This window comes from Loxodonta africana, chromosome 1, assembly GCF_030014295.1.
Source record: "Loxodonta africana isolate mLoxAfr1 chromosome 1, mLoxAfr1.hap2, whole genome shotgun sequence".
NCBI classification, from domain to species: domain Eukaryota; kingdom Metazoa; phylum Chordata; class Mammalia; order Proboscidea; family Elephantidae; genus Loxodonta; species Loxodonta africana.
Window position 1 is genome coordinate 45,703,606 of NC_087342.1, and position 19,818 is coordinate 45,723,423.

The following is a 19,818-nucleotide window of genomic DNA, read 5'->3' on the forward strand; positions in this document are numbered from 1 at the left end:
TAAACTCATGTAAATAAATGCTTAGGGTCTCCAAGACAGATCTGACTGAATCTCAGTTTAGACTTATAATCTTTTCCATGGGACCGCAATTCAGAAAGGAAGATGAAAGCAATAAAATGCCAGTTGGCTTATCATTTGAAACCATAGCTGTTATATAAGTTTTGTGTTGTATTTCTCAGGAAAGAAAAAGCACCCCACAATATCTATTTTGGACAGATACGGCTACTTTTCTTAGTGCCCCTACCCTTGGAAGGAATGTGACCGCAGTAAGAAATGGAGAGAAGAAACCAGGAGTGAAAATCAAGCAGGTGAAGTATTTGCACAAGAGACAACAGCTGTGGTCTAGACACTGACACAGAATTGTGCTAGAATAATTGCTTATCCCGGCATTCATCAAACGTAGAAATTTCTCCTAGCAGACACTCTGACCAGCGATGTACATGGAGCTTGGAGATCCTGCAGTGACAGTGCAGTAAGCACCACTAACACATTCCGCTGTGCTGGCCATGACCACGTTGTACTATATTGTTATGTCTTTCCACCATTGCAGTGTGAGCTACTTGGAGTCAAGTACTGGGTCTTTAGGTTGCTACTGTATTTGGGATATAGAACAATAAGTCCAGTAAACATATTTGATAAGTAAGTGGTAAAAAGTACAGCAGCAACATATGTTTTATCAGGATGTAACTGACGAAGATTGCTACGGCAGGAAGATAATCAATTGGCCAGATCTTCCAGTTGGGTAACCAGAATTCTACTATAGATGGTGGTGGTGTGTTGCAAGGGAAAAACAGAATGGGGTGGGGAGTGCTGCTTAGGAATAGGACTTGGGTTTGGAATAAGTTGGGTTCTGAGTAAACTACAAGTTTAAAAATAGTTTGGTTTTTGCTAAATATTCAGAATAAGGAAAAGAAGAAAAAGACAAAAGAAAACTACTTTTAAGATGGTCATTAGTATCCTATACAAAATACATATAAAAGAACTGAGCCTCCAGGATCAGAAAACTGTAGGGTGCTAAAACCCATTGCCATCAAGTTGATTCTGACTTGTAACCACCCTACAGGACAAAGATGAACTGTCCCATAGGGTTTCTAAGGAAAGCCTGGTGGATTCAAACTGCTGACCTTTTGGTTAGCAGCTGAACTATTAACCACTACGCCAGCAAGGTGTCTATAGTGTGCTAGGAGGTATGCGAACTAGTAGTTTACTCAGAGCCCAACTTATTCTAAACCCAAGTCCTATTCCTAAGCAGCACTTCCCACCCTATTCTGTTTTTCCCTTACAACGCACCACCACTATCTATAGTAGGGTTCTGGTTACCCAACTGGGAGATTCGGCCAATTGATTATCTTCCTTGCCTGTAGCAAGCTTCGTCGGTTACATCCTGATAAAACATATGTTGCTGCTGTACTTTATTTTTCTTTACCATTATTCACTCATCAAAAATGTTTACCAGGTGCTTAACTATTCTATATCCTAAATACAGTAGCAATATAAAGACCTGGTACTTTTTTTACTTGACTCCGAGTAGCTCACAGTACAATGGAAGGGTGCTACGAGGTATGCCAATTATTCATGGTTACCTAGGAAACCCTTTTCTGATTGGAAGGGGAAATCACAGGTTGAATATGAATTCAAGGAATCAAATTTTAGTGAGATTGGGTGTATGTTTGTTTGCCATAAAATGAAGAGGAAGGGAAATTTTTGAAACAGTGTATCATGAAAGGAAGAAAAACTGTCTCTACAGGGAAGGCAGAGTAACACTAGGTCTCCTGAATGTGATGCTACCTAAGCCATCCTTTCCAAAGTAAATGGAGTAGTGACACCTTACGTGGCCGTCAGCATTGGAAATATCTCTGACCACATTTCCCATCCTGGGGAGAAGTGGTGAGCAGAGAGAGAGAGAAGCCAAGGCACAGGGAAACAGAAATGAGAGATGGAGAGAAAATTCTGGCTGTCTGTGTCCCTGGGTCCAGTATCTTCTGAGGCCCTTTCCACTGCTTGGTTGTCCAACTCTTCCTCACATTCCATAGTATCCTACGCAAAATACATGCAAAAGAACTGAGCCTCCAGGATCAGAAAACTGTAGGGTGCTAAAAACTCATTGATGCCTTTGTTTAAGCTAATTTTAAGTGGACATTGGAAGAGGGCAAGAAGGAAGAGGTGACAGGTGGAAGTGATAAGCTTCCATGTCAGAGAACTTTGGAGCACTAAGGGAGGGAGCTGAGCTTGGCTCTAAAGAGCCAAATATTCTATGCCGGATGAGTCAAAATGATTCTTTTTCTCTTAGAGCAGCTAAAAATTAATACTAATGGAGCTGTGACTCACGCATACAAGGGAATATATGTTGAACAGTTACCATGGGTAAAGCACTATGTTGTCTATGATATTTATGATCAGGAGATACAAAAATGATATAAAAGATGACAGACTTCCGTCCTCAAGGAGCTCACACTCTAACGGAGGCAAACACACACAGGCATCTGCAATCCAGTGTGAAAAGTGTCTTAAATGAGAGGCATTCTGTGAACTCAGAGGGTGGCACCTAGCTTTGCCTTAAATGTTCAAAGAACATCTACAGATCATGGTTCAGCTGAATCTTGCAAGACAAAGAGGAGTTACATATGGAAGGGCCCAAGAAGTTCTAGGCAGAGTGGGCAGCATGTATAAAGACATAAAGACAAGAAAAGAGAGTAATTTAGTGTGCCTGGCATTCAGGGAGAGGACAGGAGATGGAGCCAGGAGAGTCAGGAAGGGGCAAGATCTTAAACACCTTGTATTTCCCTATACAATATGGGCTTATCAAGTAGAAAATGTAGAGAGTCATTGAACTAATTCATACATTTGGAGTTTTTAAATGATTATTCTGTGTAGCCTGTGTTGGTGAAGGGTGAGGTTGGAAGTGGAAATAGGTAGAAGCATATCTTAATAGTCTGAGTGAGAGGCAGAGAAGAGTTGAACTGAGCAGTGGCAGTGGGCTTGTGGGAAGAGGCCACATAAGAAACATGGGCTGATTTGAGAAAGAGTATGGCAAAGAAGGAACTAAATAATTCCCAGAGCCCTGACTTATGTGACGAAGGGGGTAGCGGGTGGAATTAACTGAAAGAGGGATTAAATAGGGGAAGAACGCTTTGATGGAGCAGATTATTTGGTTACTTTTGGACCTGTTGAGTTTTAGATGGCTCTCATGGGAACGCTGATCCAAGAGCTCATGAGAGAGAGAGCTCAGGGTTAGCATATGTATTTCCCCATCATCAGCCTCCGGTTGGTAGTTGGAGCTCCAGCCATGGCCGAGTTTGCCCAGACAAGGGGAAGAGAAGATGAAAAAAGAACACTGAGGAACACCAAGATTTAAGAGATGGTAGAGACAAAGAGTGGGTGAAGGAACTAAGAAGGTTGAGAGGTAGAACTAGAGGCAGGGGAATGAAGCCATGGAAGGCAGAATCTCTTGCAGAAGCAAGATTATCAAGTGCCAATGGACTTGGCAACTAGAAATTCTTTGGTGATTAGTAAGTTCAAGGATAAAAAATAATTCGTATCTGGATAATCATATTTCTTCACATTCTTCCCCCAGTTGTGCTTTGACTTATTTTTATTCCACAAATATCAATAACAAGAGAATAATTGATTTTATGCCTTTTTTAATATAAACAGTTGATGCCTTATGGTACAAACAAAATTTCCAGAACTTGGAAACGAGGCCTGCGTCTTTACGGTTATGTGTCTGGTTATTGCCATTTGGAATATGCTGCAGGAAGTTTTATTTCCCTGTCACATTTACCTGTTTTTATTTTCCCCCACTGTTTAGCTCTTTTAAAGCTGGAAGAACGGAATAAGACAGGCAAACACTGTTGTGTATGTGCTCTCTGAGAAGGGGGAATTACTCGACTGTGATGATTAGAGATCTGAGTATCACGGCACCGGGGTGGCCCACTTAAAAAAAGCCTCATTAAGTGTATTTCATGGGACATGTCCAGCGCAAAGTAAGAATGGACATGATATGTAAATTAAGACCTGAAAAAACAAATGTAATTTGAATGATATTTTGATTAGCAATTCCTAAAATGGCACGTTAAAAAAAAAAATTGATTAAAGTTGCAAATACTTTCCTTCAGGGTTGTATGGCAGGGGGATCTTTGCGCCTGCTACGTGGTACTGCCACCTGCCCAGAATGAATCTGCTCCTGGGAACCAAAGTGCACTACAGTACAAAGTACACACAGCTCTTGAACTTGGACCTGACCTCCAGTCACTCTCGCGTTGAAAGCAGCTTCTCCGAAATGAGGGAAACAAGGCTGGGAAAGGAAGGTGTGAGGAACGTACTGGCGAGAAAAGAAAGAAGAGGTGGTTATATTTAGAATGGTATTTTTTAACCGAAATTAAATCAGCACATACCCGTGCATTGAACTCCTTAGTTTCAGGATTCCTTCTGCAAGAGAACCTATTTAAAGACAAATCTCAAATAATGTTACCTATCATATCTGATAGAAACCCTGGTGGCCTAGTGGTTAAGTGCTACAGCTGCTAACCAAAGGGTCAGCACTTCAGATCCACCAGGTGCTCCTTGGAAATTCTACGGGGCAGTTCTACTCTGTCCTATAGGGTGGCTATGAGTCAGAATCAACTCGACGGTTTGGTTTTCTTTATTTTTTAATCTGATAAGGGATATGGGAAGAAATCTGACAATATTAAACAGATCAAATTCTTAAGACTAGTCTTAATAGAAGCTATTCTTAGCATAGTTGAAGGAGATCAATATAGATATTCAAGATGGAAAAATCGTAATAGTTAATAGAAAACCAAATTTCAAGGTCTCTATAACCTTCTATAACCTTCAAAGCGGAGCTGTTTCAAGTGCTTCTCAGGAAACAAAGGTTTCTTAAAGATTTTGGCCTGAGATCCCCAAGGCAAGTTAATAACCCTGATTTTCCACCTTCTTTCTGTGAAAGGCCTTCCTCAATGCCTTTAAATCCTCTCAGCTCTTGGGTACTGCCTGCCCTGGGGGTGGCCTTGGTAGGCCAATGCCTCTACCAAATGAAGGGCTGAAATTGGATCCTATAGTAGGATCATTGGTGGTTCATTGGTAGAATTCTCACCTTCCTGCAGGAGACCTGGGTTCAATTCCTAAACAGTGTTCCTCATGCATAGCTACCACCCATCTGTCAGTGGAGGCTTCTGTGTTGCTCTGTTGCTGACAAATTTCAGTGGGGCTTCCAAACTAAGATAGATTAGGAAGAAAGGCCTGGTGATCTGAAAATCAGTGAAAACTCTGTGGAACACTATAGTCAGATCTGCGACCGATTACAGGAATGGAACAGGACCAGGAAGCATTTTGTTCTGTTACGCATGAGGTCCCCATGAGTCAGGGGCCAACTCAGTGGCAACTGACAACACGGCAGGATCAGATTTATACATTTATTTATTGTAGTTAAACTGTTTTAAATAACACTCTTACTTCGGTTCCATGCTTACTATAATAAGAGGTTTTTTTTTTTGCCCTCTAGCTCATGCTGTAATATAAAAATGCCAAAGCAGCTATTGTATTCATAATTGCAAATTTGTTTAATTAAAAATACATTCAACCATTCTGACACACTTTTAAGCAACTGTGAAAAATAGCTATTATGATCTGTTGGCATGTTTCCTCGGGTGGCTAATCATTTGTTAGATGGTGGTTTTAGTTTTTTGTTTTTTTTTTTCACCAGTAAGTATGAAAATTAAAATTATACTGAACCAGTATTCACAGTCTCTAAACTCTCTTCAGGAGTTGGGCCTTTGCATTGCTTTTAAAACCAGTTTCCCACTCCTCCTTAATAAAAAAAAGGAAAATATATCTGTTGAAATATCATATGGGTTCATTCTGTGCAGAAACAGATCCAAACAATCCATCTGTAAGATTTGCCCAAATGTAACCAACAGACAGACAGGCGCTGATGGGGTGAAGGGAGCTGAGGATCGTCACATGGATTACATTTTACCTCTGCATCCACCGTCTGTCACATTACAGGATGCAGGACAAATCTATTTAAATTTTTCATTTAAATGGTAGCCCCATAGAAGAGCCACTTCAAACTTTTTGATTGCCACCGAATCTCTTGGAGATCAAAAGGTCTTTTCCTTCCTCCCTTTCTCCCCGTCTTCCTTGTTTGTTCCCTTCCTTCTTTCATACCAAAAGTGTTGGATTTTGCTGTTAAAAGAAATAGACCTTTATTTTAGAAAAGCACGAGGAAGAGTTTGTTAGTTACCCATAATTTATGACCTAGAGATTAAACACTGTTTAAAATTGTATATGCTTGTCTAGCCTGTTTTCTAATGTGTAGTGTGAGCATGCACACCTCACTCAGGGAAGTCTGCTTTTCTCACTTTTGTTTTAATATTTGAATGCTTTTTTTTTACATGGAGAAGTTATGATTTATTTGCATAAATCTACCAGCATTTTTTTTTTTCTTCAATGACTGGTGAAATAGAACCGTTCGGTGTACTTGTTAATCATTTGTATTTTTCTCTTGATTGTTCAAATCTTTTTTCTTACTCTTTCTGTTGGGGTTTTATTGTGTTCTCATGTCAATTTTTGTAAGTTATTCATACACCCAGAATACTAGTCCATTTTCTCTCGTCTTCGTTAGTTTTTTTACAGATTGCTACCTACCTACTTTTTATACCTACCTACTTTTTATCATTCTGCATCGTGTTTGAGACATAGAGAAATTTTAAAGTATTTGTAGTTTTTTTATTGATTTCTTCCGTTGCTTTACATGTCAAAGTCCTTTTTCATCACAAGATCATATAAATACATATATTTTCTCCTAAGTTATTTATTATTTTTTGTTGCTGGTTCCATCTGGAACTTATTACGGTGTTGTGAGGTGAGAGGATCTAAGCAAATAACCAGTTGCCCTAATACTATCTGTAAGATTAATAATTTGCAATAAATGAATCTGTTGTAAAACACATGAAGCCAGTTATTTTGATTAATATTTTAAGGACACTTTAAACACCAGATTGTATATGAACTGGAGCATCTGGGGCTTACGTGTTGGTTTACATGTAGTTCTGTTTTTAGCAAGAGTCGCTCCACTCTGCTTTCAGACCCGAGCAGCCCAGCTGGCAGTCCCCTAGTCCCTTCATAGCCACACTGTCTGTCGATGGAGGCTTGTGTGCTGCTATGATGCTGAGCAGAGTTAGCGGAGCTTCCAGATTAAGACAGACTAGGAAGAAAGCCCTGGCAATCTATTTCTGAAAATAACGAAAACCCTACAGATCACAACAGTCCAATCTGCAGGCCGTCATGAAGATGGTGCAGGACTAAACAGCATTTCACTCTGTTGCACACGGGGTCACCATGCAGTGGGGGTTGATGTGATGGTAGCTAACAACAACAGCGTAGCCAGAGGGAACCAGGAAACACAACCACAACCTGCCTTGTGTCACCACAGATTCTTATATGGTCAGGTTGATCATGGTCCTAAGATTGCACCATGGTTTCTGGGGATCAGTGGACCTGCAGAGTCCTTTTGTCACATCCTGTCTTACTTCTGCAAGGAAAGGAATGCATGCTTTCTCAGTGCTGTAAGGTGGGTGTAGAGCGGTGGTTACAGCATGGGCTTGGCAGGCAGCCCAGAGGTCACCTTCTGGCTTTGTCACTTAACTGCCTGTGGGACTTTGAGCAAGTTATTTTACCTCTCTAAGCCTCAGTTTCTTTATCTGTAAGATGGGCTTAACATTAGAACCCACCTTAACAGGTTATTTTACAGCACTGGGTACATCAAAAGTACGTAAGAAATGTTAGCTCCTATTGTTGATGGTGATAGTCATCTAGTGGCGAGGTTCTTTTGGGAGAAATTAGTTGTAATTAAGTACAGATATTTCAATACACAGCAAGGACAGCAAAGCTTCTAGTTTGAAAGCTTTGTGTATGATGTTTACTGTAGTTACGATCATGCTGAAAATGGGCAGTCAGCTTGATGATCATTTATGCCAGACAGTAAAATAGCCTTCTGAACATCTAATCATTTGGGGTGGGAAAAGGAAGGAAGGAGAAAGCAGTTTGACAACGTGACAAGGGAAGAAAAGTATGATGGGGTTTAAATCTGAGAAAGGAATTTTTTTAGTACCTTGAGAGAAAAGTTACGGTATATATGTATATATGTGCAGAAGAAGTGCTATAGGACAGAGCTTTGTTGCTTTTGGGGAAGAATGGTGGCGGGGTGAGGGCTCTGCTCCAAGCTAGGAAATGCAGAATCAGAATTTGCAGGCAGCACATCCATTTGGAGGGTGGTGTTTGAGGAGCCTCCCAGCCCAGACAGACCCTGTCTCTTTGTTTCTCAAGGTTTTAATTCATACCTCAAAGTCTACCCTACAGTCTAAATACCAGCGGGAGCCCATGGAAGGCAGACGGTGCTTTGTGTTCTGATTTGGAATTCAGTGAGCAGTTGATTTGATGATGTAAGTGAATACCAAATAGTTGCTGTCAGTGTTCATGAAATAAGGAATATCAGTCATTTTTAGGAGATGACACTATTTTGCCACAATCTATTGGTGTTTTAAAATGTATTTCACGGTAAAATAATTTCTAGGCCACGTCAACTACTAGACACCTACTTTAAAATAGCAGTGCTATACTATTTTACAAAAAGCAGATCTCTTTCTTTTGGGGTAGAATTTTAAAGAAGTGTGCCAGTTTTGTTTTTAGGCTTCTTTGTTTTTAAATCAGCATTTCTGTTTGGAGGTGTTTGATGATGATGATCGCTCCTTGGAAACTCTATGGGGCAGTTCTACTCTGTCCTATAGGGTCGCTAAGAGTCGGAATCGACTCAATGGCACTGAGTGAGTTGGATGATGAGATGGCTAAGGTTGTGTGTCGACTTGGCTGGGCCACAATTCTCAGTGTTTCAGCAGTCATATAATGTTGCAATCACCTCCCTGTTGAGATTTGATATACGATCACCCCCATGATGGGATCTGCTGTGAGTAACCAGTCAGTCGAAAGGGAGTTTCCTTGGGCGCGTGGTCTGCATCAAATAGAAGTGGACATTCTGGCAAGGCTCGGGGGCTTTTTGCTCTTGCTGGATCCTGTAGCTGGCTTCTGTTCATCTGATCTCCTGTTTTGGGGACTTGAGATAGCAGCTTACCTGCGGCCTTGTCTCCCGATCTTGGGATTCATTGATCTTCGAAGCCTGTGAGCAAGAGCCCCTGTGGCTATGTGACTCAGGCGAAGCCTCTATCCAGACCCACAGACTTGGGACATTCCAGCCTCTACAACCTTATGAGCCATTTCCTTGATATAAATCTCTCTCTCTCTATATATATATTTTTACACTTTACTGGTTTTGCTTCTCTAGACAACCCAGCCTAAGACAGATGAGCATTCCAAAATTTCACATTACATGTGAATTTATAACACTAGATGTAGCAAAGAAAATGGCAACACTTGTAAGGAAAACTAAAAATAGAACCCTGTGAGGAAGTATAGTCCATATGATAAAAAAAAAAAAAGATTTGTCATCGAGACGACTCTGACTCATGACAACCCCATGTGTGTCAGAGTAGAACTGTGCGCTACAGAGTTTTTAATGGCTGATTTCTCAGAAATAGATCACTAGACCTTTCTTCTGAGGCACCTCTGGGTAGACTCAAACTGCCAACCTTTCAGTTAAAAATTGAGTGTGTTAACTGTTTGTACCACCCAGGACACCCTATGATAGTGGGCTTGAAATAAGTTAACTAGAGAACCCTGGGCTTTTGCAGCTAAAGCTTGACAGTGTGGTGGTCACCTTTTGGGGTATCTGCTCAGCTCCCAGTAATATCCCATCTCTGGTAACTGCTCTCTCCCATCCCAGAGCAGCAAGCCCTTGCAGCCATTTTGTACACTGAGGCTTTCTCTTGGGACCCCCCCCCCGCCCCGTGACAGCTGATTGGGCCTAGACAGGTGCTAGACACACAGTGGGAATTAACGATTGGGATTGAGAGGGATTTGGTCTTTCTTTCGACAGGGTACTTTCAACAGGAGCTTTGGTGGTGGCATCTTTTGCTTGCTTTGCAAAGCAAGAGGTAAAGAAAGGCAGTTGAAGAGAAGAAAACCAAGATGTACAGAGAAGAGCAGAGACAGGACACCAGGAGAGAATCCAGAGAACAGTGGTTTTCCAGATATGACTCAGAAGAACCAAAACAAATCCATCCGGGCTCCCTAACTATCACGCAGGAAAGCCATAATTACGCTAACAAGCCTTATCCCACAGAGATAAAGGGAAAAAAGGCAAAAGTTTACAAAACTAACGTATCCGGGAAGCATCATCTAATAGAATGCTCAACCTACACAACAATGAGGCTCCAACACTGGTCTGCTGAACTTCACACATTTCAAAAGGGACCCACCTGAACAGTTAAATGCTTTAGAATCTGAATAACGCCTTACCTCTGAAGTCCAGAAGCATAAAAAGTGGCTGGCATATTTTTTGGGCCAATGGTAATGAAAAGGTTAGGCTCATCAGCTCTGACGTTGCTTCATGTCCTGCAGAACAACCAGCTTAAACCTGGGAGCTGCCATCTCCCCCACTGAAGCAGCTGAATCCTCCTTCTTCCCAGCTAGTGGCTGGGCTCATTTGCAGAGCTGCTGTGCTGACCTCAGAGGCCACGTCAGAGCCCACGGCTCTGCTTCCAGTGCAGCCAGAGATGTGGCAACTTCACCTTCTGTCACGGGAGGAGTACCCTGAGATTAGGAAGCAGCTGCTTCAGGAAATTGGACTTATTTTCACAACACCAGTCATTTCCTTCAGTGCTCTTCTGAGTCAGAGTGGTTGTGTCCTCTCAGAATCACAGAGGGAAGGTGCCCTGGTTGATTTCCTTCAATAGGCCTCTGTTGAATAGCTGCTTCTGACATGGAACTGTCAGTTGTATTTTTTGGGTCAACAGTTCTAATAAAAGCACAACCCAGGTTGCATTCCCTGGACACCAAGGCAGTATGTGCACAGGTCTTGAGACACGGGCTTAATGTTAGCCCAGGGAAGTGATGTAGAAGGTGCTTGCTTACTTAAAATGGTTATCCATGAGTTAGCAAACAGGCCATGTGGGTTACGAGGTCTCAGAGAACAGGCAACCTCAAGATGCAACTCAAGGATCACCTTCTTTAGAAAACTTTGATGACACTCCCATCCTCCAAAGACAGCCGTCTACCCTTGGGGATCCCTGGGCCTATGTGTCCGTCTACCAAAATGCCACCAGCATTTTACTGCACTTGCTGTTTTCATCTCTCTCCCACTGCTCTGTGGGCATTGGTGGTTCAGTGGTAGAATTCTCACCTTCCATGCGGGAGACCTGGGTTTTATTCCCAGCCAGTGTGCCACATGCACAACTACTACCTGTCTGTCAGTGGGGGCTTGCATGTTACTATGATGCTGAACAGGCTTCAGCAGAGCTTCCAGTTGAAGACAGACTAGGAAGAAAGGCCTGGCGATCTATTTCTGAAAATCAGCCAGTGAAAATCATTTAGATCACAGTAGTCCAATCCACAACTGATCATGTGGGTGGTGCTGCACTTGGCAACTTTTTGTTCTGTTTTGCTTGGGGTCCCAGTGAGTTGGCCAATTTAATGGCAGCTAACAACAAACAACCCACTATGGTATAAACATGAGGATAGGAATTCTGTCTCAATCTTTTATTCTTGGTGCTTACCATAACGTTTGGACAATTAGTAAATATTCAGTGAATGGATAAAATCCCCTTCCTATAGAATTATACCAATAATATATACATATGCATGTGTATGCATGTGTATATATGTGTTATAACACACACATATATACATAGAAAAAAATTTTTATATACATAGATATGTATAAAAACATAGATATGTATACACGTGCATAATACACATTTTAGACACCTGTAGCTCACCATTTATCAGGGAAAAGGTTTTTACTGTAGAGACGTATGCTTGAGCTACACTGATCCCAGACAGCCCATGGACAGCGCTCTTCTGAATACTGTAAATCCCTGATGTCATCCTTTTTTTTTTAAGTCACTTATCCGTTGTTTAAGACTTCTTTTATTTGGATTAAGGACTAAATGGTTTACTTCAGGATAAAACCGTCACTCTGAAAAACGTATTCTGAATTCCAAAGCCTTGGACTACCTAGAGCTGTTCTTTCCTATCTAAAGCAATAATAAGAGTCAACATTATAGCATATTCTGCTTTACCTCCATGTGGAGTCTAACCTGGCACCTCAGTAAGAAGAATGAAAGTTTTTAAATATCTCCCGCGAAAAAAAAAGTAACTCCCTCCTGTGCATCTCAGCCCCACTTCTGTCTCAGACCTGGATGCTGATCTCAGTGTAGATAAGAGAATAATGTGTACAGCTGTACAGAGGACAGTTCTGAGATGCTTTGTGCTATCTAGGTGCTTGGAGCCTTGGTGGTGCCATGGTTAAAACCTCAACTGCTAACCAAAAAGTCGGCAGTTCAAATTCACCAGCTGCTCCTTGGAAACCCTATGGGGCAGTTCTACTCTGTCCTGTGGCCACCTCAAAGGCAACAGGTTTTTTGGTTATCTAGATGCTCATTACCAGAGAGCCCAGTCCTCTGGTCGGGCAGGCTCGGAGAAGTGGGACCTGTGGGTAAACTCACCCAATGTGTTAAACTCCAAAGCCCTGTTTCGTGTCTTGAAAGACCCGGCTGGCTCCTGGTAGCCCAGTGCCTGGCAGACTCGACTGGGCGCATCCAGCTGGCTGTGGCCGAGCCCAGCCCTGCGCTACCCACCATGTTGAAATGAGCACGGCCTCATCCCAGACAGTCGGAATTGAAGAGAAATGGCCTTAAGGGTTTGGAGCATGAGCTCAAAACCTGAATTAATAGCTTTTTTTATTTTTAGTAGAAATTTTTACTTTAGATTAATTAAGGACATAAGCAGCTGCACCCTGTAAAAGCGCTCTTAACTCCCCTGTGATCTGTCTTCACAGAAACATTTTCTTCTGGGAGGAGGGAGCCAACGCAGGTGTGTGAGACAAAGAACTGACACAGTCATCCTGCTTTGATCGGAACTCCTCGTTACAGCGTTCCCTCTGAAAATGATTTCTAATCAATAAGCGTGAACTGCACGCTGTGGAGTCATTACCTAACATGTGTTTCACTCTAGGCTGTGATTAAAGACAAGATGGTGAGCTCAGGGGGCAGACAATGAATAAAAGGAGAAAAATCTCAAATCAGAGCTGAAACGCGTGGGCTGGGGGGTGTTTTAATAGGCATGGAGGTTTGCACCAGGTAGTGATGTCATTCTTCCTTCATTCATGCAGTGAACATCCCCCCTGCTATTCTGGGCAGCACCGATAATACCAGCAGCTGCGTTAAGGTAACTTACCACATGCCGCCCCTTATCTACAAAAATAGGTCGATTAGTTGACTCCCATCAAAGTGTGAGCAAGAATTCAGAGGTGTCCTGGCAGCAGAGATGAACTCAGGCTTCCCAGTGGTTAAGAAGCCGGTTCCCAAGCATGGCCTGGAACACAGTCTTCCAGCCTGAACAGCAGTGGGACCTGGGCCGCCTTAGTCCAAGACTAGATACCAAAGAGAAAGGGAATAAAAGACTCAGAGTAATTCTACAGTTGAATGACTTGAGGAGAGGCTTGTTGTCAAATGCATGGTAGAACTATTGAGAAGGTGAAGACCACTTGTTCCTTGTAGAGTTGAGAAGGGGTCCTTGGCCTAAAGCACTTCCAGGGCATCTTCTGTACCCATGAGACACAGTTCCCAAAGTCTTAATGGTAGGTGATCAACATACAGTGAAGACACCTGCATGAGGAGGTGACCGTCCTGTGAGGCCACGCCCAGGTAGAAAAGGCCATCCTATGTGTCAGCGTAACAAAAGATCCCTCAACCAGGGTCACCATTCAGCCACAGCACAGCCAGCCTTGGGCATGGTCCTTCCTTCCCTTAAGAGGCACCAATCTTGGGTGCATAGGTTCCTTTTAATACTTGTCTTTACCTGGGAGAGCTGAAAGAATGCCAGCATAGCTCCTTGTGCCATCTTGAAATCACACCCCACACCCTCCACCACATGAATCCCTTGACAGCACTATCGCTAGGTTATACTCCCGCAGAGAAGAGCTCAGAGGCTCCAGGTGTGATTTCTGGGTCCAAACTCAGTGTCATCAGGGGCTTGCTTATCTGACAAAGTTCTAAGGTTTCTGCCTTAATTCTTACTCACAGTAGCCAATGATATAGTTTATAAAATTCTTACCCCCTGTAAAATGATTGAAAGAATCTAGAATGAGTGATAGGCTTATTCTAGTGGTCATTCTCTGAATATTTTTAAAGGGGAATAGTTACAAACTCAGGACCACCCAGGACTCACCTTGATGTATCTTAGAAGATAGACTAAATAAATGCCCATGCTCAACTCAGATCTCTTGATTCTGAAGAGGTTACATTTAGGGATAGAATAGTACCCCTCTGATTGTCTTTTCATGAAAAGCTGACTAACTGACTGGGATAAGAATATCCTCCCCACCTTCAGGGATGTGCTGAAATTTTTCCTGGATTATTTATCTTGCAATCCTTTCATCTCTCAGTAAATGTTAGCTACCTGTGAAACAATGAATGACAGTCCTTCTGCCTCTGGTGTGAAATGATGGGCTGGGCAAGAGTGACTTTCCCTGCTTCCAGGAAGAATTGAAAAAAGCCAGAATATACTTTAAGCATTTCAGTAGGAATTTGGCCAAGGCTTTGAGCCAGTATGTCTGTTATTTTATTCAATTAGAGTTACAAGCAAAGTAAATCGAGCTGTATAGTTGATTTGAGTGTTACCTTGGAAAAAAGTGTAAATAGGTTAGCAAACCCTACAGGGTGAAGGACGAGTGTCCCCACTCCATAGGCCAGAAGGCACTTAGGGAGACAGAACAGTGGCCAAAGCACAGCCTGGCCGCATGCTCAGGGCCACGCAGCCCTTCTCCTCCTCCTCTGTCCTCTGGCATTTCCTCCCTGTGTGAACTTCGGGCAATGATAGCAACAGCAGCAAAATCAAGTGGGTGTGTGGGGATGCTGTCAGGTTTAAGAAAGGGGCCCAATCTGAGAGCCAGGGGTTTTGGTCAAGTCGAATTCTGCCTTTGTGTAGGCACATTTGTGATCTGGCACAGTTGGCTGCATAAAATTGACCCGGCACTAAAAAAAATTGGCACATGTGAGATATTAAAATAAATTGCACAGTCCTCATATGTATCTGTGGGCTATAGGATAAATAAAGCATCCGTTTCAACAAAGGGCCTTTTCGGCTCTACCATTTTTAGTGCCATGTGGTGATTGATTGTCTCACACTTTGTCGAAAGAGTGAGACATTTCTACGTGTTTTTTACTCGCAGTCCAACAAAGGTAGGGGAAGAAGATGGTGCAAAGAGGCCACCCAGCTTTCAGGACCCAGCTGGTATTTTTAAGCATAAGTCTGTCGTGGGTGGCAGATTGCGTGATGACGAGTTTTCAAGTAGAATAAGAAGTTGGAGGTGAGAAGACAGAGTGGGAGCAGAAGGGAGACCCTGGAAAGGAATGGTAAGATTTTCTAGGGGTTTACTTTGTATCCTTGGAGTTCCTGGGTGGTGCAAACGAGGCTGCTAACCAAAAGGTTGGAGGTTCAAGTCCACCCAGAAGAAAGGCCTTTCAAAAGGAAGCCCTGGTAATCCACTTCTAAGTAATCAGCATTGAAAACTCAGTGGAGCACAGTTCTACTCTGACCCGTAAGGGTCGCCATGAGTTGGAGTCAACTCAATGGCTAATGGTTACTTTGGATCCTTAATTATGACTTTTTAATGACATCCCTATTCATTAATTCATGGTGTCTCATTCTTTTTAGAGTACGCTCAATGCTGCCCCTGGGAGTCCCTGGGTGGTGCAGCTAATTAAGTGCTCAACAGGCCAGCAGTTCAAAACCACCCAGAGGCATCTTGGAAAGGTCACAGCTTTAAAAACACTATGGAGCAATTCTCCTATGCACAGGTGGTATTGCCATAAGTTGGAATCGACTTGGCAGCAACCAGCAACAATCCCTAACATTGAGGCTACATAATGTATTGCAGTGAGAATTAGATTTGGGGAGCACATATCTAGACTCTGTCACTAACTAGCTGTGTAACCTTGGACCATTCCCTTAGACTCTGTGAACTTGCTTCCTTCCCACTGTAGAACAAGGAGGAGCATACCCTGCAGTTCTTACGGCCCCTTCCAGTATTGACAGTCTGGGGTTCTGTGGCTCGTGGCCCTGAATGTCAGTCTGTGGTTCCTTGGCTCTAGAAAAGACGTGGGGTTTTTAAAGGAATGCCTAAGAGGATTTGGATTATGAACCTGCTTATTATAACTATTAGTTCCAAGATGTGTTGTCAATTCCGTTTTTAGGAACTCTTCAGGAACGTACACAGTATTTTTTTATGTTTGTCCTAACTCTTTGTAAATATTTTTGCAGGAAGTACCCTAGGGAGGAGTGCCGACACCCTCCGAGTCTCCTTTGGTTGTGTTAGCACTGACTGGTTGGAGATTGAGCAGGAGAATGAGAACAATGGCCCAAACATGTTTTTAGTTTAGTTATGTTTACAGTTAGTAAGGATATAACTGGTTATCTATTGCTACCTACCCTTTTGCCAGAAAGATTCTTTACTTTTATCCCATTCCAGTCAACGAGGTTGACCTTAGACCTTTCTCCCTTCTTCCCTTTCTCCCTCCTCCTCCCCTCCCTGCATTCTTACCTCCCTTCCTGCTAAAGACATGTCTTATTCATCTTTATATCTTTTGCATAGTGTTTGGCACAAAATCAAATGTATTTGTCATCTGCATTGGTCCAAAACAAGGCCGAGAAGATGAGAAAGAATGCATGGAATTAAAACGGGAGTTTAAAATAGCCAACTGTGTTCTCAAAACGAAATGGAAATGAACATTATAAGCTAGGAAAGGCAGACCACGAAGGCCTTTCCCAGCCTGGACCTGGGACAAACATCTCCTGTGTGAACATTGACAGGTGTCTTCATAAAAAGTTTTGGTAACTGACTGACTGACCACCTAGGATATCTGTGTGATCAAACTTATCTTGCCAGACTCACCCTATTCACTGTTTTCTTATTCAAAAATGAAGGAAGCTAGTCTCTTATACATCAAGCACCAGACCTTGGATTCAATAGAACAAAAATAGATTTGAAATAAAGCTTGGCATTTACATATGAAAGTATCAGATGGTGGTGTTGTTGTTAGTTGCCATTCCAATTCATAGTGACCATATGTACAACAGAACGAAACACTGCCCAGTCCCGAGATGACTAGAATTTAGTGCAAATAAATACAGACATGTGCACAGAATAATCGATGGATGATAACACCACACTCTCAGGGACCTAGAGGCTTCTAGATTCTCCCTTTTCCTCAGCTCCTACAGTTAGGGTATAACCTAAAGGTTAAGAGCATGAACTCTGGAGCCAGACTGCCTGGGCTCAAATCTTAGCTCCACACTCACTGGCTCTTAATTTGGTCTCTCTGTGCCTCAAATTCCTGATCTAAAAAATGAAGGTAACGATAGTTTCCACTGCAATGGGATTGTGGTGAGAATTAAATAATATGTGTGTGCACAGTCTGGGGTGGCTGCACTCTGGTCTCTATGACAGTTATATTATTGTAAACAGATATACTCTTGTTTGGCTTATACGTGGTCTGAGAGACTTAGGATCATTCGGAGAAGTTTCCTTCAGGGGAGCTGATGAAGTCACATACCCTGAACTAGGTTAAATTCACCGGGTTCAGTGCCACAGCCTGGCATCTCTTAGTAGCCAGCCACCCTCTTGCTGACATACCAACCACAGTGCCTCTTTCAAACTTCAAAAAGAGGGCTGGCTTCATACGAGGAGCTCTCAGTTCCCTCCCCCACTTGCTGGCAAGAGTCTGAGATCCCTGCCAAGTATACATGTCTGTGCCGAGTCTACGCTTCAGACCTCCACGCCACAGAGCACTCCTGAGCAGCTTGTTTCTCTCCCTCCCTGGGGCATTCTGGGTCGTGCATTGTGACCCTGAGGTGCCTCCCTCTCCCTGCAGGTGGGATGCAGCTCTTATAGGTTGTACAGAGAGAGTGGGGAAGAAACCAGGGTCTCTCAGTGAGTGCTTTTTCCTTGGTTCCTGTTTTCTGAGCCTCAGAGCTTTTTAACCTCCTTTATGATAGGTTCTTTTTTCTCAGTCACCCTCTCCTTCCATCTACCTCATCCTGCCTATTAAAGGATTAGAATCCCAAAGGCCAGATTATTTTTCCCAGCTCTCTTTATTTGAAGTATATCATTCAAGTTCACTACCCTCTTTATTCTGCTTATAGCCTTTGTAATTACCTGACAATTTTATGTATCAGCACGTTTAGTGTCCCTCTCCCTTCACTAGGAAGTGCTCTGTGGGGACGAGAGCTGTGTCTGTACTGCCCTGTGCTAGCCCATTGTCCCAGCAATGCCCGGGACTGAGTGGGTGCCTGGTGGACAGTCGGTGAATGAGTAAGCACTACATAAAGCAACACTGCCCTGCATATTCATCATGTCCCTGGGGTGACAGTCAAGGCTGCAGTTTATGAGGTCCTAATTACTCTGTTTTGACAGTCTTACTACAAAATGTCTTAAAAATCAGCAAGGCACACCGTGCCCCAATTTGTCAGAGGGTTAATTTCTGTAATGACAGTGGTGCCTATTAAATCTCCTTAATTAACGAGTCTTGCAGCGTTACAGCTGAGTGATAAGGTATATAGTTAGCATCTGTTGGTTCTGTGCATGTATCTCCCCACCCCCCATCCTTACATATATTTTAAGAAACACATCTTTGGGTGCTGTGTTTTTTTCTATTTATATCTTCACCATAAAAACGTAAATAGATCATTTATCTCTAGTATCCTTAAAGTAGCTTGCATCATATTATTCTTTTAAACTTTTATATAACCAAAACTTCTATCCCCAATACAAATTGTTTGGGAGATTCAAGGTTGGGAGCAGCCCTAGCTACTTTGAGGGCAGCTCCCAGCAACCACTGAGGCTTACCTGGGGGGCCAGAAGCCATGCATGCTGGCTTCTGGGGGCTCTGTTCCCAGCAGCATCTATAGGTGCCTCCTATTCGCCCTGCCTGGCACCAGATCACAAGCTACTTAGCAACAGGACTGATGTTTGCTCTTTCTTGTCTTCTCCACAAGGCACTCTGAACGTAGTAGATATTTTAATATGTCTTCAATGAATTTGCAGCATAGACGTTTCCTGAAGGTAGTAATAACAAGTAAAATAAAACATTAGCTAGCATTTATTGATTGTGCACTGCCAGGTCTTGAGCTGAATGCTTAACATGTATTATCTCATGTAAACCTGATGATAACTCCATAAAATAAAAACTGTTCTCGTGACCATTTTATAAGTGAGAAAACCAAGGCCTGGAGAGCTTAAATCACTTGTCCACAGCCCCACAGGCAATAAATGACAGGGCTAAGACTTGCACCCAGGCCTGTGAGATTCTGGAGCCTGCACTCTTATGCATGGAGTCCTGCATGTAGATTGGTCCAGACGGGGACCAGCAGAACAGGTTAATCAGAAGGGGGTGAGGCAAGAGACAGAAAGGGCCACGTAAACCAGAGACTACATCAGCCTGAGACCAGGAGAACTAGCTGGTGCCCAGGGCTACAACTGATGACTGCCCTGATAGGGAACACAACAGAGAACCCCTGAGGGAGCAGGAGAGCAGTGGGATGCAGACCCCAAATTCTCGTAAAAAGACCAGACTTAATGGTGTGACTAAGAGTAGAAGGACCCCAGTAGTCGTAGTCCCTGGACCTTCTGTTAGCCCAAGATGG

General features: G+C 42.9%; 1 protein-coding gene across 15 annotated transcripts in view; it reads left to right on the top strand.

The window, feature by feature from the left end:
• Nucleotides 1-19,818, top strand: part of FARS2 (phenylalanyl-tRNA synthetase 2, mitochondrial) — a 643,593-nt gene that overhangs the window by 461,786 nt on the left and 161,989 nt on the right. For 2 of the 15 annotated variants that reach the window (XR_002787652.2, XR_010321150.1), the window contains 3 exons: nt 180-4,343; nt 8,329-8,444; nt 9,992-10,531. The exons of 5 other annotated variants lie outside the window; for them this stretch is intronic. Coding sequence is in view for 4 of the 10 variants with exons in the window: in XM_064280124.1 (XP_064136194.1) it covers nt 180-261 (82 nt within the window). In the remaining 6 variants the exon portion in view is untranslated. Of the gene's footprint in view, nt 1-179; nt 5,433-8,328; nt 8,445-9,991; nt 10,532-19,818 lie in introns of those variants that run through there. 8 more of the 15 variants (XR_010321138.1, XR_010321139.1, XR_010321140.1 and 5 more) reach the window with 8 other exon arrangements.